This window comes from Anser brachyrhynchus (assembly GCF_964034855.1).
Source record: "Anser brachyrhynchus genome assembly, chromosome: 5".
NCBI lineage: Eukaryota > Metazoa > Chordata > Aves > Anseriformes > Anatidae > Anser > Anser brachyrhynchus.
The window spans coordinates 5,569,030-5,586,251 of record NC_137699.1 but is presented as its reverse complement, the minus strand read 5'-3'; the positions used below and the strand labels follow the sequence as shown (position 1 = coordinate 5,586,251).

The 17,222-nt window shown below is 37.1% G+C and overlaps 1 protein-coding gene across 11 annotated transcripts in view; it reads right to left on the bottom strand.

Moving 5' to 3' along the window:
• The window catches only part of OTOG (otogelin), a 113,209-nt gene that overhangs the window by 37,121 nt on the left and 58,866 nt on the right, over window positions 1-17,222 (bottom strand). For all 11 annotated transcript variants that reach the window (XM_080595752.1, XM_080595746.1, XM_080595751.1 and 8 more), the window contains 5 exons: window positions 16,764-16,790; window positions 13,204-13,362; window positions 10,792-11,070; window positions 1,215-1,332; window positions 239-318 (listed from right to left, as the gene is read on the bottom strand). In XM_080595752.1, the coding sequence (XP_080451878.1) occupies window positions 239-318; window positions 1,215-1,332; window positions 10,792-11,070; window positions 13,204-13,362; window positions 16,764-16,790 (663 nt within the window). The remainder of the gene's footprint in view (window positions 1-238; window positions 319-1,214; window positions 1,333-10,791; window positions 11,071-13,203; window positions 13,363-16,763; window positions 16,791-17,222) is intronic.

Here is a 17,222-nt window from a genome sequence, read left to right as displayed (position 1 = left end):
TTGCTCCACATCTAATAATACTGAAATGTTTTATGAAGAAAGAACATTTTTCTTATTTTAAAAGTACTCCAGTTTTTTCTAAACTAAAATAGATGTTCATTGAAAACTCAAACTTTGTATAATTAAGGTCATAATTACACAAATTTAAACACCCGTATTTGAAAAAGTGACAAAAACATAACCTCAGACATTAATAAGCTAAATATCATACATAATATACATAATTTTTCAAACATACAGTCCTCAAAATACACGCATCTTTGAGTGATTTCATCCAGCAACATATTGAGAGGACACACAGGGATGCATCCTTCCACTCTAGAAGAAAAAAAATCATTATTAACTAGTTGAAGAGTATCGTCAACTATCAAGCATTTAATTTGATGCAAACACTATTAATTTATAAAGTAGTTTTGAGTAGAGAGCCTTGTTCTATCTAAATCTCATCATCTCAGTGTGCTCCTTCAAAACACCATTACCATGGCTTACATTCTCACACAGACCTAAGCTAAAGCATGAACTCAGTGATACTCAGCCTGAATGTTCACAGGTTCAATGGTAACTGTTATCACCTAAGAAATGCCAAAGCTTTTTTGCACACCCAAATCTACACGCCACTTTTGCAAAACTTAGTACAACTTAGTACAACAGAAAATAAAAATGCAAGGACAGATATGGTTGCTGAAATGCCATAATTGAGTGTGGTGAGGCACTGGAACAGGTTGCTCAGGGAAGTTGTGAAACACAACCGGCCCTGGAGGTTTTCAAGGCTAGGTTGTTTGGGGCTTTGGGCAACCTGATCTAGTGCAAGGCATCCCTGCCCATAGCAAGGGGGTTAGAACTAGATGATCTTTAAGGCTCCTTCCAACCAAACCATTCAATGACTCTATGATAATGAAAACACAGGGGTACAACTATCTGAAACAACGTTAACAGCACTCCCTTTTACTAATACACTATAATACCCTCCAGCATGAAAGTTACAAATATACTTGTAATTCCAAACTCTGGCAATACTCATCTAACAACTGCTGTCTAGAGACGTCACTTTCATGCAGCTGCCACAGCAATTTTTATTTCACTTCTTTTCTCCTTCACTCATCTCCTTCTACACGAACACAGATCTGCTGTACTAAGCCTACGTCTGGTCACTCATATGCTTATTATGCTGTGTATTACACAAATTACATAATTTTCCATTTGCAGAAACTTACTTTGGTACTGCCTGACAGTTTTTTCCCAAAGGATCCCTGCATGTTTTGAAACAAGGACTTGCACAGGCATCATAATGCCATTCACATGCAGAACGTGATAGATATTTGTATTCGGCATCTGAAAAACAACCAAGATCTGTTAATCTCATATATTTCTACAAACACACACACATATATATCACTAAGAAGCACAGCTAGTTCACTGCAGCTCTAAAACTTCTACTGTTTCTACCCGTATTCCCTACAAATAAAATTGTTAATATTTTTTGACTGTTTAGGTCTTTGTGAAACATAGAGAAACAGTATATTGCAGATTACTGGCTCTTCAACCTGTTTTGCTCTTTGCAGTATAAAAATATGCCATGTTTACTGCATTTACAATCACTTGAAAATAAAGCCAGGTAAGTCAGAGCTGTTGTTTTAAAAAGCTTTTGAAAACCATAACAACAATGAATCTTGTGGTTATTCAATTAAAATGCAAAAATAGGATAAAGATTCAGTACAATTATTGCTGTTATGATCAAAAGAAAAAGCACCAGTTGGATACACTGATATAATTTATAACACAATGTATCATAACTATGGTTTGCCTGGTGTTAAAATTAGCTGAGATAGGTGTACTAACTTGTATGATGCAATTGCATTTTGAAAGCTAAAATGAACACAAATAACCAAATCTGATTATTAATCTGGTATTAGGCCAATTTAGTCTCTTTACGACAATGCATCTTAACAGTTGATCTTCTCAGAAGCACTTTAAGATAGGCATTCCAAGAAAATAATTGAAACCTAAATCATTTTGAACCTGAAATTCTAACTGGTGATCAAAGCAACTGATCATATTTTGACTTGGAAATTTTAACTGAAAAATATATATTTCAGCAAACAAAATGCTACCAAAAAATAAAACACACTATGGCAAACTGAAACACAACAAAACCAACCAGCCAACCCACCCACCCACCCAGCCAACTTGCCTTCAGAACATCCATGCAGATAATGTTTATTGAAATGCTTCAAATCTGGATAATTGAAACCCAAAGTACAAATACAGATAAAGGAAGAGTTATACTTCAAAGTGAAAATAAACATAAGTAAGGATCAGCTATACAATGATTATTAAATTATGCAATAACTTTACAGAATGAATGTAAAGATGACAAATCAATGGACTCAGTCATAGACTGAATACAAAACATCGGAGAAACAAAGTTTCAGCAATCATATGGGTGCCATACATGGGGGCATATACTTGCATGTTCAAATGCATTACATGTTTTCCTTTTCACTGTATCTCTCTCCCATCTACCTGCGGAATGTTTTCCCATATCAATACTGGATGTACTCCAGTGGCTCTTCGAAGTCTGTGACTTATGCAATCCATTTGGATTTTGGTACCCGAACTACAACAGCCCACCTCAGCTCCTTCCTGTAGCAGCCAGGGTAGGGCATTGGCACTTCCCTTACATCTATACCTAGAGAAAAACACCACCATGACATATTCGTCCCCTCTAGACTGCTAAACGTGGTCTGAAACCTATGTGGTTCAGAGCCTGTGAACACTAGCTGCACTTGAACAATGTTTATGTTAATGACCAGAAAGAGAATGCTTACTGCTTAGGAAGACTTTCAGTTTTGGGTCCTTGTAAATCTTTTGGCTTTTAAGTTTTGCTCATCTTTACTGATACAGAGACTAGTTCTTTTACACCTTCCTGGTGACACTCATCTTTCCCGGAAGATCCTAAGAAAACATTTTTCCTGCAATTTAGCAGCATCTGCACTTACGGGTAGTTACTCCTCTGCAATTATTAACCATAAATGTCTTCCTTTTTAGTACAAATAATTCTCTTAAATCAAAGGTATAAATCAAACTCAGACACCCACACCCTTATTAGAGTAAGAGTGTGTATGTTGCCATCTAGTGTTTTAACACTTGTAACAAGGTTGTCCTACCCAGGGACATGGTGCTGTTTTCAAAAACATGACTCTTAATGAAAATAACAAATGTATTTACAAAGTTACTGTCCTATACAGAACTAAGAACACTTCCCTGAATTAATCTGTGAACCCTTCTTGTGAAACTAACTTAAATTATGTAAATCTAATGGAGGAAAGGAATTATTTCCATATATTTTGGAATGTATGAATGATTGATGCATGGGGTTTTGCGTTCACTGTCAGGTCAGAGTAAAAAGGTTTAAGGACAAATGTATATATGACAAAAAGAACGTATCTGAGACCTACTGGAAGAAGCAATCACTACCCATAGTAACAACCAGCTATCACACTATATTCTAGCACAGTCTAGGAAATCTCATTCATCAGACTACCTTAGACTAGGTACGGAGACAGATCCGTAACTTTTAACTCACCAGTAATCATAACAGAAGTTTCAAACACAGTAAAGGCACAAGCTTGGTAGAACACATCTGACAACCTGATGAAGAATGCCAGTTTCTCAATTTAGCAGAACAATGATCTTGAATTAACACTTGCAACTGCTGGGCTTAACACCTTTTCTCTCATCCTTCATATGAACTTCATCTTTTATGAAGTGATTGTCCCATTTCCCTCAAGCATTCCTAGAGATTACATTCAAAGAGTTTGCAGGTGTTGCATGCCTTGATAGGAAATAGCAGGGAACTTGTATATAAAGGCATATAGCATTTGCTGAGTGCATCAAGAACATTGCTTTCCATAAGGAACTAACAAAATCATGCTTTTCTGCAAAATTTCTCCCTGATTCTGCAGAACAAAGGACAGACAATAGATGAATTCATGAACCTTGTCATAAAAAAGGTTTTCAAAGGAGAGCTGTAGAACCAATGGGCGCTTAATTTTCTAGTCAATGGATATAAAGGTACTCAACGTGCCATACAAAGCTCTATTAGTTTTTTGTAGTGTGTAAATTGCATAAAAGAACAGACCAGATCACCACAGCAAGAGCTGAATATATTCCATGAATTGGTTTCCAGTATCTCCAAAGTTTTCAGTACATCTCAAGTAAACCCATCAGATAAAGTGAAATACATGCCTTATGAATTATGGGAAAATGCTTCTACATCATTTTGCATTCTACATCAGACAATTTTCAGCTTATATTAATTTATTTTTATTCATCATATTTTAACCTTTCACTATTGACAACATCACTTCTGGAATGCCTGTGCAGCTTAAGGACCTAGCTGATCAACTGTGCTAGCCACCAGGAAAAACACACAGCAAGACGCAGTTCCTGCTTACAAAGTTTATGCTAAATAGAGATAAGGCAGAAAATGAACATGAGATGAAACAGGCAGTTTTGTTCTGAACTACAATGAATTCAAGACTAAGCCAAGAGAATAATAAAGTATCCCTAAACCAAGGTAACATAATAGATATTTTTGCCTCTTTTCACTACCTTTGTGTATAAACTATGACCCTAATACTTACAGTCACTGGGGTAAAAGGAAAAGTAGCAACAATAGCCTCTAAAGCCATTTAAAAATGCCTCTTCCTAAACTGAGGGTAATACTCCTTTCACTCTCTGTATTGATTTTAGATGCCAGACAGAACTAGAGTACTGCTCTTCCCATCACAGAAAATACCATTGCTCAGAAACTGGATTTCACCAGCGCAGGGCATGAATGCTTTATACTACTCAGGAGGCTAATCAGCCACCTCCACTACATGTTTCCCATTTTTTTAATACTCAAATTCCCCCAACCAGCAAGCAGTAACACGAGCTTACTGTACTCTGTGCAACAGTACTGTTCACTCACAACAAAGGAATGATACACAGTTTACAGACAATGAGTCAAGATTCTTGTATCAGGTGTGATTTCCTCAAAAAGATTTGCTATGGCATTTGAAAATAACCATGTACCTCCTGGTGAAGTCTCTCAGCATTTGTCTTCTATTTGGTGACAGAGCAAATCCTTAACAAAATGATGAAGTATGCCCTGGATGGCAGTCGTTCCAGTCAACATGCCAGCTGAGCCTACATTTATAGAATCACAGAATCACAGCATGATTTGGGTTGGAAGGGACCTTAAAGCTCACCCAGTTCCAACCCCCTGCCATGGGCAGGAACACCTCCCACCAGACCAGGCTGCCCAAAGCCCCATCCAGCCTGGCCTTGAACACCTCCAGGATGGGGCATCCACAGCTTCTCTGGGCAACCTGTTCCAGTGCCTCAGCACCCTCAGAGTAAAAAATCCCTTCCAAATATCTAATCTAAACCCACCCTCTTTTAGTTTAAAACCATTCTTCTTGTCCTCTTATTCCCTGACAAAGAGTGCCTCCCCAGCTTCCCTGTAGGCCCCCTATAAGGTCTCACCAGAGCCTTTTCTTCTCCAGGCTGAACAACAACTCCCTCAGCCTGTCTTCATAGAAGAGGTGCTCCAGTGATCTGATCATCATTGTGGCCTTCCTCTGGACATGTTCTATTACTTCCACATCCTTCTTGTGCTGGGGACCCCAGAACTGAAGGCAGGGCTCCAAGTGGGGTCTCACAAGAGCAGAGCAGAGGGGGAGAATCCCCTCTCTTGCTCTGCTGGCGACGCTTTTGGTGCTGGCTCATGTCATCATCATTTTTTTTATCATCAATTTATTCTCATCATTTGTTACTCTCTCATTTATTATTCTAATAATTTATTTAATGGCTTTAAACTAAAAAAGGGTAGATTTAGACTGGATATTCAGAAGAAATTCTTTATTCTGAGGGTGCTGAGGCAGTGGAACAGGTTGCCAGAGAAGCTGTGGATGCCCCATCCCTGGAAGTGTTCAAGGCCAGATTGGAGGGGGCTTTGAGCAACCATTTTTGGTCTAGTGGGATATGTCCCTGCCTACGGCAGGCTGGTTGGAATTAGGTGATCTTTAAAGTCCCTTCCAAACCAAAACATTCTATGATCCTATTTTACCTAACAGGACCTGAGCATATAAATTGTTATGGTACTGTAGAAAGCTTTTGTATGAATGTGCCTATACACTTTGCCAACCCCATATGTATTTCTCTCACATGCTTGGACTTCAGAGAAGCATTTATGATCTTCACTCTCTGTGGCTTTCAGATTTAATTCTGTGGTAATAAGAACAGTTAGTACTGTAGTAGAACTACTACTGTAATCCAATGAAGAATTTTAATTTTATTTTTTACCACTGACAGATTGTGGTGTTCTGTTGAGTCACAATTACCTTTCTTAGTACCTTGGCCACTTTGTGTGTGTGTGTGTGTGTATTGACAATACCTACTGGTCACAAGTCCATCCCGCCATTTTTTATATTGACTTCTACCCCACAAGAACAACATTTGCCATTGTCAGAATAATTTCTTGCTATGTTCAAATAAAATCTATTTACTTGAAAAAAAAAAAATTAATTGTACTGACTTCAATAGAAGGTTGTATTTAAAATAAAGGTTTTTAAAACTATGAAAAAATAAAAGTATTTAAACATTCCTTCTCATCTTGTACCTTTTTATTTTGTTACTTTTCCCAAAGATTTCAAACAATTTAGAAGGAAGAAAAAAATTCTTTAGAATTCACTCTATTTATAACAGCAGCAAAACTCTGCTTAGTAACTCAGATTGCCTGTCTCCTCAGTTACAAGTTTAGTAACATGAAATACTATCTACCCACTTAACACATACAAACTACCAACAAACTCTGCCCATGACTTTCAAGTTTCTGCAATGAGAAATGTAAGCAAGTATCACTGAAAAGAATGAACTTTGTGCCTAGCCAAAACATCACTGAAAGCAAAATATAATTATCTACCTTTCAAATACGTCAGCTTTAGTTTACTGTTATGCTGGTGGATGAATATAATCCTGTTAACGTAACTATCTAATCTCCTCCTATTTATTCACTCAAAAGCAGGAGGTCAAACATTTGTCTTTGTGGTATAAATGGGAAAGATGTTATAATTCTCCAGGAACCTCAGTTTAATTCCAAGAGCTACTCAGCAGATGTGTTTAGGGACATACCCGGAATTTGCAGGTAGAACAGCAGGTGCTCAGCATTATCCAGTCCCAAGCCCTAGGTCATGATCTTTGGGACTGGCAAAGCATACAAGCTCAAATTAAACTTAAGAGCAATTCAGCGTAAGTAAAACAGGGCATTTAAAAAAAAAAAAAAAGAATTTTATTGATGGAAATGGGTATGAGTAAACTGAAGGTAACTAGTCAACTATATCATGTACAAATCTGACTAAAGACGTAAGAGACTTTTGTAAAAAAAAAAATAAAGAATTTAATTTTCAGTTTTGTACCATGTTTCTGTACCATATTATATCTGTATAAGATACATACACTGAAAACAAGCAAAATGCCCTGTATCAAACATTGATAAATACCTCTGTGTGCAGTGTGCATATATCTACTGCATCTTGATATGTTAATTTTATCTGAAAATTCTATCTGAGACAGCCCTTACACTTAGAGCAAGTTAGTTTTTTAAGCACATAGCTAACCTTATTAAGAACTTCACCACATGATTTACATAGTGCAAGTTACTTACATTTTTATAGTATATACAATATTAACCCACAGTGATATTAAAAGAGTAACACATCTTATAATAATTCTGTGAATGGTAAAGGCAACCAGCTTCAGAACATGATTTAAAAAAAAAAAAGTAAGGAAACTGTAGCTATATCCATAAAAAGATCAATTCCTTACTTCCTCTAATTTCTCAATGATATCAAATGTGAATTTGAAACTTGACATCTCTGTCTCTATTGTTCTGGTCAGACTAAGTGTATTCTTTCAACTGAATGCATAACAAAGCAACCTACTGGCAGTAAAAATTCCTGCAAAGAATGTAAAATCTATTTTCTTGTGACTATAAATATTTCCTTGTTACTATACATACTCTAGATACTCAAATTCAGTTATCAACTCAAACCCCAAAATGTTTGTGGGAACAGGAGAGCAAACAAATCTAACTATAATGAAACAACTCAATTTAAAAACTGAGGTGACTATTCATGGAAATACTTCACAGTATTAGCCCATCCTATCTGTGTAATTTATAGTCAACGTATTTGAATGTGACAATATTTATTGCTATGAAACTGGAAAAAGTGACTCGTCAGCTGACTTTAAACAACCACGTATCTATTGCTGTGGTGATCAGGTCATTTAAAATTCTTCCTTTTGAATGTGCGTCACAGAGCATGAAGAAGTCTCATGAGGAACTTTCTGGCCAAGGGGATTTACTGGGCCTATTATTCTGCTCCCGATATTTATCCTCTGATTCCGCAGGAATAGCTGCTCCCAGTTCAAGAGTTTCTGATCTAATATGCAAAGCATTTACAACAGTCAGCAGGAAATCCAATATGCTTTTGCCTGTGCTCTCTGGAGCTGGTGTAACTTTTCCATTAACTTAAACAAATGCTGCTGTATTTTTAGACCGTGTAATTACCCTACATCAGCAGGCTGGGCCTTGTGAAAGTACACTGGAGAAAGATTCGAGCCCTGTGTTTCTCTGCTTATAAAACTCTGAAACCCAAGCCCTCGGATGTGGTGATTAATGAAATGCCTCTAGATAATTTGATCTGATCCCACTTGCTGAGGTAAATTGTTTTAGTTTTCCATTGGCATAGATAGGATTTTTTGGTATAATGACTGGAAGGTAAAGACTTCACACTTGAAAAGACATACCACCCTGTGTTAATGGATGACCACTGAGAATTGGAACATGTTTTAACCTTCTTCATTCCTTCCTCAAAGATAAAAGACTAAGGAGATATTTTTGTTATGTCCAAAAAAAGGTCTTTGCCTGAAATACTGTATGAACGCCCTGGTAACAGCATTAGCTCTGTAATTCTGCTGTTCAAAAACCTCAACAGCTCTGCAATTACAAGCATTTGTCAAGAGGCAACAGGCATTTGGCAATGACAAAATCTGTCATTTTTTCTGAAGTTGGAGTGTGCCAGTCAACAGCTGCATTAGGCTGTCATCATAATGCACCACAAAACATCAGCAGATTCACAATGCTACCATTAACACTTTAATTCAATGTTTTGATAACAAGAAGCTCCACGAGGCATACAGTTGGCCTCTTCTGTCACAGAAGTCAACGCCTGCTTCAGATTTGACTATGCCAAGAGATTCAAAATGGTCACTATAAAACATGGCCAGGCCATGCTTCGTCTGTTACAACATCACGTTTTCTTTTTTTACTTGTAAAACAAAATTTTGGTTTCAGAGAATGAAGAACTGGTTTATGAAAATTGTGTTATCAAGAATACCTATTAAAACACTTTTGCTACACCAATAAATGAGTTACCAATATATTTAAAGTTACAGCACATTACAAAGCGTTAGAACATAAAAATAATAAACACTTATAGTGATTTGGGAATTTTATGTACTGCACAAAGGCCAGTAGGTTTCAGCAATCAGTAGTTGTCACTGAGGTTCACAATAAAGTCACATAGATGCATTAGAAGTATCTGATATATCAAGACAAACTGATAATACAATAAAGCATTAAATAAATCATTAACTAATACAGCAAATGATAGTTTCATGAACAATCTTCTTTCTTTTATTTTACAGTCCAGTATAACTTCTTGTATCTCATTCCTGATCTGTAAGGCCATCTTCATTTCAGCACATGGCTCTCGAGTTTGAGAGTATGTGAAAAGAGTTATTTCCTGTTATTTGTTTCTGTTACTAATGTAAATGAGACAGAGTTTGATTAATTATGGACTTTTTAATGCATGGTGTTTGTCACCAGTCCTTATGGCAGCAGATTCTACATCCTACAGTGCCCTAAGAATGTTGCCAACATTTATGTTCCTTACATCTCTGCGGAACGTGACTACTGTTAGGGAACAGGAATCTCGCAATAAGGTAGAAACAGCCTCACAGCAGTCTACATTGCATATTCAGAAGCTGCAACTGTCCAAGAAACTTTAGAGAAACAGACATCTGGATCCCCAAGAACAGGCATCTATCACCACTTACATGGCACCTGAAACACTAAGGGATAACATCACAGAAGGCACAGCCTCTGTGAGTGGGTACATGAATAAGGTCAAGGTGTTTTTCAGGTGAAACAAGGTTTGAGAGGTGTAATCTATAAGCATGTCCTTAGCACTGGATAGCATGATTTATAAGGCCACAAAGCTTACAATGAGAATGCACTGTACAGAAAACACAGTCAGAAGGAAGGGAAGAGAAAACATCATCTATAGACCTTAACTTATAGACACACATTCAGTTTTTTTTTCTATTCCCTTTGTGAATCCGTTATTCATCAGCACGAATTTTCTATTCCTTAAGAATTTCCTCACAACCCACAAAGCAAGTATTGCACAGAAACTTTGCTATAGTCTATGCATTTCCAAAACCAGTTGGCAAATACAGTGAAGTTCTGTGGGTATTTAATGGCTTGTGACAAGAAAACATCTTCCTTACTACAAAGCTCAAAGAAGATTTTGAGCCTGTCACAAACAAATTATCCACAGCTTCCAGTGATGCTGGGGAGAAGTAAGAAATGTAGTCACCTCTGAAAATATCAGTACCAGTTAGCTTATATTTCCATGGGAAACAAACTGATGTTCATAAAATACAACTTTAATTACCTACCTACTAGTTTAAAAAGGATTGACAGTCTGAATTCCTCTGAATGATGGTACTTCAGAAGCTCAACTGAAGATGCAGAAATGTGGATGAAGTATCCTGGTTTTGCAAATGATTCAAAGGAACTGTAACCAGAAAGCCATGTATTCTTGTGAATAACAAATGTCGATTTGTTGTGAAACTCTTCGCTTTTTTCCCATTTAGAAAGAACGAGGGTATTGTTGGAGGACAACTGAAGAAAATAATTAGGTCTCTCAGCTGTTTCAAATGAAACCAAGTTGGAATCTGAAAAAGAGACACAGAACTCATTTAAATGCCATAATATACTAAAGTCACTCTGATGTAACATACTGCTATCAGTAGCATGGGCGATGAAAACTGGCAATGGCCTTACAAGTGAAAATGCCCTGAATCTTTTAAGAAAATATAATTATATATGGATTTTAAAGTCCTAGATTCTGATGAACACTTGGTTTTCCAAATACACTACACATTAAAACAGGATTACAAGCAGATTAGGACATTTGCCTACACCAGGACAAAGGAATATAGCCCAGCGGTCAATTAGAAATTCAGTTTACAGCCTTTGCTAACCATTTATTTAATAAAAATGTAAACTTCACCCAATTAGCTTTGCAAGTTATGCTTGCTATCAGGAACTCATAGCTCAAGAGCTCAGCTTTTCATTAAAAATAAATTACAAAAACGTATTTTGCATTCAGCTTACAGATTTATGTATTCATTTCTAAGCAGTCAGCTCTCCAGCCCTTCCCCCAAGAAGGTTTACAGCAAAGCCTGTTTTTTGGCAAATGTATCCACATGATACCTTACCCTTAAAACAGTACTGCTGATTTCAAGCAAGCCCCTGTACGATCAATTGCAGAGAGGCAGATTTTGAGCCTGTTATAGGCATCTGTTTCTTACAAAATTACTTCGTTCTGTTTTGCTGTAAACTCTTCTATTCTGTTGAAAAAAGCCATTAAACTACTGTAAAATCAACTAACCCTCCAGACCTGGATAGCATTTCTTGGAAAAAAAAAAAAAACGCACAGAAAACAAATGATCTCTATTAAACAGATACTCTACCAGGTTCTTTTATAACATGTACAGAAGATCAGCTTGGTTTTTGAGCATAAAAATTTTGACTTATTTGAAAAACATAGTTGCACTTGTATCTTTTTAATAATTGCCCGTAGCAAGTAGCTATTTGTTAAGCAATGACAGACTCTCAGTATGATTTATAATACCTGCCATACAGCCAATCAGTTTCAAGATCCAAACTTTTCAGTGTCTATGATTTGTCTGAAATTGATGAAACATATCCATTTTTCTGAGGTAGTGAAGAACCAACAGCAAAGATACATAAATGAAGACATGGATATGAAAAATACAGCATTGATTTTACAAACTCCTCCATGGCCAAATGATGAAACACCGTTCTCTTAAATTGAACTATAAGGTACAAATTCCACTTGCCAGGTTCAATTTTAAGACAAAGATTTTATACAGGACTAGAACAGTACGACTGACCTTCCCTTTCCAAACCTAAAATGAATGCAACGTACAAGTCTCAAAACTATGACTAATAAAAGCAATCTGGCCCTGGATATTCTGTTACATGAGTTCTTGTGTCAGTTCTATAGACAACAGTTACATGCTTCTCAGTTTTTCAACTAACCCCTACCCCCTTTTTTTTTTTTTTTGATTACACAAAGACAGCCACCTTCAGGCTGTCCAAAGACATGATCAGTAGACTATAAGCAGTAAAATTATATTGAGGCTTCAGTGCTCTGTGGGCAGTAAAGTTGGGTATGCAGACAGCTATAGCATTTAATCAATGTCACAAAGTGCTGAATATATTCTTGTAAGTCTTCTCGACCTGTCTAAAGGTGTGCAAGACTTATTTTGTCTGCTGAATAAACAACAGATGCTTTCACTGGGAAACTTAATTCAGGACAGGAAGACACATTCACAGCACACACCTTCAGCTCAAGTTGGAGCCAATGGCCGTCTCTGTACAAGACATTAAGTGATGGTGGCCGACTGAGTGAATTAGAGAATACTTTTCATATATCACCTCTTTCCCATTCTTTTCCATGTCCCAGTTCTGCCTGGGGAAAGGTGGAAGGAGCAACATGTATCTGAAGCACTGGGCTACAATACTGGTTTGGGGTTTTCTGAAGGTTGGGGTTAGGGAAGGATTGTTAGTTTTTCAACTAAAAGTATCTGTTTCTAAAGCTAACATTATGTAATTAACACCAGCCAAATCAAAACTTTGGCAGACAACATTAAGGTGCAGAATCAGCTGACATGAAGAGAAAAGATTTTTTGACCCAGGCCTGTAATTAGACATAGGCTAGTATTCAAGGAGAGAATGTGCTCTGCCTTACTTAAGCCTCTACATTACAGGGACTTTACCGTGTGATTTGGGTTTATAAAGTCCTGAGGTAAGCATAAAGCTCACTGCATGTCCATCTTCTTGTCTCACAGGGAAAACAAAACCATCCACCAGTTTCACTGCCAGTACAAATTTCCCACCCAAGTAGCTGACCAGTTTGTATGGGCCCTTTCCCAGAGCTGTGGAGAAAAAAAAAGCCAGAATTACCTTTCATGCCAAATATCACACATGCTTGAGTTCTACATAACAATATAGCACATGAAGAGAAATATATCTCTCTACTCTGAAAACTCTAGGTGCTATATGCTAAACTGTAATGACAACCAAAAAAAAGTCACACTCTTTTAGAAAATACCCGTTCTCAAAACTATCCAAATTACCTAGACTCAGGACTGAAGAGTTGATTCAAGTCTCAAGACTTGAAGACTCAAGACTTCAAGACTCCAAACTTGAGACCTGAAGACTCAAGACTTTTCAAGATTCACCATTAGCTTCTCCTTTTTCTCCTTCTCCTCTACTTCACTAAGTTAACTGAGTCATCCGTTAATTGATTTAGAAGTAAACAGTGTTCTACAGACCATCCTGTGATGTAAATTGTTTACTTGTATGTCTCTACCAATTCTTAATATTATATAAAACCAATTTTATTAGTGTCCACAGTGTGAGGCATTTTGCAGGAAATAGTTTGTTGCCGTCAAATATCAAAGAACTCCTTGAACAAAAAGCTTGACATGAGTCAGCAGTGCATACTTGCAGCCCAGAAGGCCAACTGCAGCCTGGGCTGCATCAAAAGAGGAGTGACCAGCAGGTCAAGGGAAGTGTTTGTCCCCTCTACTCTGCCCTTGTGAGACCCCACTTGGAGTGCTACATCCAGGTCTGGGGCCCCCAGCACAGGAAGAATGTGGAGCTCTTGGAACGGGTCCAGAGGAGGGTCACTAAAATGATGGCTGGAGCACCTCTCCTATGAAGAAAGGCTGGGAGAATTGGGGCTGTTTAGCCTAAAGAAGAGAAGGCTCTGGGGTGACTTTATTGCAGCTTTTCAGTACTTAAAGGTGGCTTATAAAAAAGATGGTGAGCAACTTTTTACTCAATCAGATAATGACAGGACAAGGCGGAATGGTTTTAAACTAAAAGAGGGGAGATTTAGATTAGAGGTTAGGAGGAAACTCTTCATTCAGAGGGTGATGAGACACTGGAACAGGCTGCCCAGAGAAGCTGTGGATACCCATCCCTGAAGATGTTCAAGGTCAGATTGGATGAGGCTCTGGGCAACCTGATCTAGTGGGTGGCATCCCTGCCTATGGCAGGGGAGATGGAACTAGATGATCTTTAAGGTCCCTTCCAAGCTGAGCCATTCTATGATTCTATGATAACACTGGGAAGCATGACAGGAAGAAATCAGCATTGCAAGTAAAGGAAAGGGCAAATTTTACCTATAAGTAAAAAAAACAAAAGCATGTGAGGTTATCATTTCACAAATCTCACAATGCCACACTCCTTCAGTTAGTTCCAAGTTCACAGTATTTTGAAATGATTTTTGTAAACTCCTCTGTTAAAGCCAGGCATTTTAGACCACACTTGAGCAATTTATCGCACTACTGTTTTACCCACAAACCAGGATATGGCAAGCATCCAAGTTAGAAGTCTCCCAGAACTTCTCAGCTGATAGTTGCAGTTAATACCATTGACCCTCAAAATCTGTTCAAACAGGTTAAAAATATGAACTGCAATTTGCAGCTTGCTCTTGTATTCTGTCTCTCCCTAATCTTAAAAGATATTAAGAGTTTTGAAATGCTAAGGAAGCTGCATGTGGTATGAACATGTGGCCCATTAGGACACAAGCCCATGCATAGATAAACGTGTACAGTGATATTTGGTTACCTTTAGTGCAGGGAGCTGAAGATTATTTTTAAAATTACTTAAAACATATATTATTCTGGATATGTTAATATAAATTTAAGTTTTAGATCTCTATTCTGTTCAAAACTTGAGAAAAAGCTACCACCTGAGAATTTCCCCTTATCAAAGACAAAAGCTCCTGCTTCTAGATTCACGAAAAGAAAGTTACAAAAAATTACATAGACAAAACCTCTCTCTAAAAGAGTTTCTTAACCTTCCTGTCTCCAAAACTAAGTAATTTTTGGCAATGCTACTGTATTTGTGGTAGAGAAGAAAATTTTTTAGCACAATAATTTGTTTTTCCCACTGGCAGCTCTGGAACATCCTATGTTGAGTATTTATGAGCTGGATTAGCAAACAGTGGGAAGATGAGAAGAAAGAAATACATGTTATGCATGTTTATTGTAAACTTTTCCAATGTACAATCCTCCAGTATTCCAAGTAATTTGTCAGTGAGAATTCAGCAACAAATAAAACTAATACCACACTTCAGAAGTGTATGTTACCATCCAGCTTCACTACTAGCACACGCTACTGCCACAGATGTTAGAGGCACTGCCATTTCCATCTGTTACAACTGCAAGATTACCTCGTCTCAGGCTGTATTTCATTTATAAAACAGAACAGAACAGAAACTTAAAACTGCAATCATCTCCTATTCAACTGAACTCTTATTTAAATTAATTTAATAGCTTAAATAGTGATTTAGCTAAAATTCCACTGCATTATCAACTTGAACCTACTCAAAATCTTTTCAACAGTATATGTATCAGAAATGGTAACTTCTTGGCCAGATAGCTTGGGGCTGATATGTTGCACAAGTCTCTCCTAACTTAGACTCAGTTCTTCTCCAAGATCTTTTTTGGGGTAAGCTGCTGCAATATGGAGTCTAATAGACGACCAGAATATCCTGATAGACATGCTTCTATGTAAGCATGATAAAAAGAGTTATAGAATAAATAGCCGCAGTCCTGATCATTCCTTATATCAGGCTGGCTTGCAGTGCTTACATCTATGCCATGTCTAACAATGCAGACACTCTCAATATAACTTTAAAATAGTCTGCATAGAGATTCCAGTGCTACCACAGTAGTACAGAAGCACAAACAGTATCCAGTACAAATTAACCACTGAAGTTTTACTCAAGCACCTTTTATCAGTTTTGCACCTCTCTCTGTGATCCATCATAATACACCAGCAATACCTGTTGCTCAGGAATTTAAAGCTAAGTCAGGCATACCTAAATAGATAGTTCAAAATTTAGTCACAAAAAGTTGAATTATATTAATAACTAGCTCTCTCTGGTGGCTGCACAGGGGATGAGCATTGGTTTAACAGAAACAACAGGTATCAAGTTTTTGACTGCAGTATGCCTTAAGCAAGGAGGGCCACTAGTACTATGGGGCTGAATATTCTATTAATTACTTAATTGTTATCCATAAACACAGAGCAACTGAGATAAACAGACATGGGAAAGACCCATGATCTACATTAAAAGGATCATGAAATTAAAAGCCTTTGGAAAAGCAAAATAAATGGGTAAAACAGATTATTTTTTACTTTTAATAATATATCATTTGCAACTGTTTTCATCAACACAGTATTTTTAAACAAAATACTACGAGTAATATAAAGAAACCAAATATTCTATATTCTTATTATCAGATCCTTTAAGACTTACCTTTGTTGAAATATTCACAATCATAAGCTAAAAAATAGAAAGAAAAGAAAGAGCAATTGCACGCATTCTGCAGATAAAGAGGTTTTCCATTACCCTTTATTTATTGAGTTGTAAATCAACTATTTGGCCAAGCTAGATCACACATAAGCATTTATTCAAACATTAATTATTGCTAAATATTTATTTCACTACACTGATTTAAATAAAACATTACTTTCTATCACAAATCCTAAGCTTACATATCTATATAGTTGGCTTTTTGCGACCTCTAGTGGCTAAGGCTAAACTTTGCTCTTCCCATGCTCACTTCAAAGCACACGCATGCATGCATCATTTCTATCAAAAATTATGAGTAATCCTCTTGCTCTAGAACAAATTTCATGTGACTCTGAGAAAGCTGCATATTCTCTATGTGCCACTGCAAAGCTAGAAAGATAGTTGTTTGTTTCCTTCCATTCT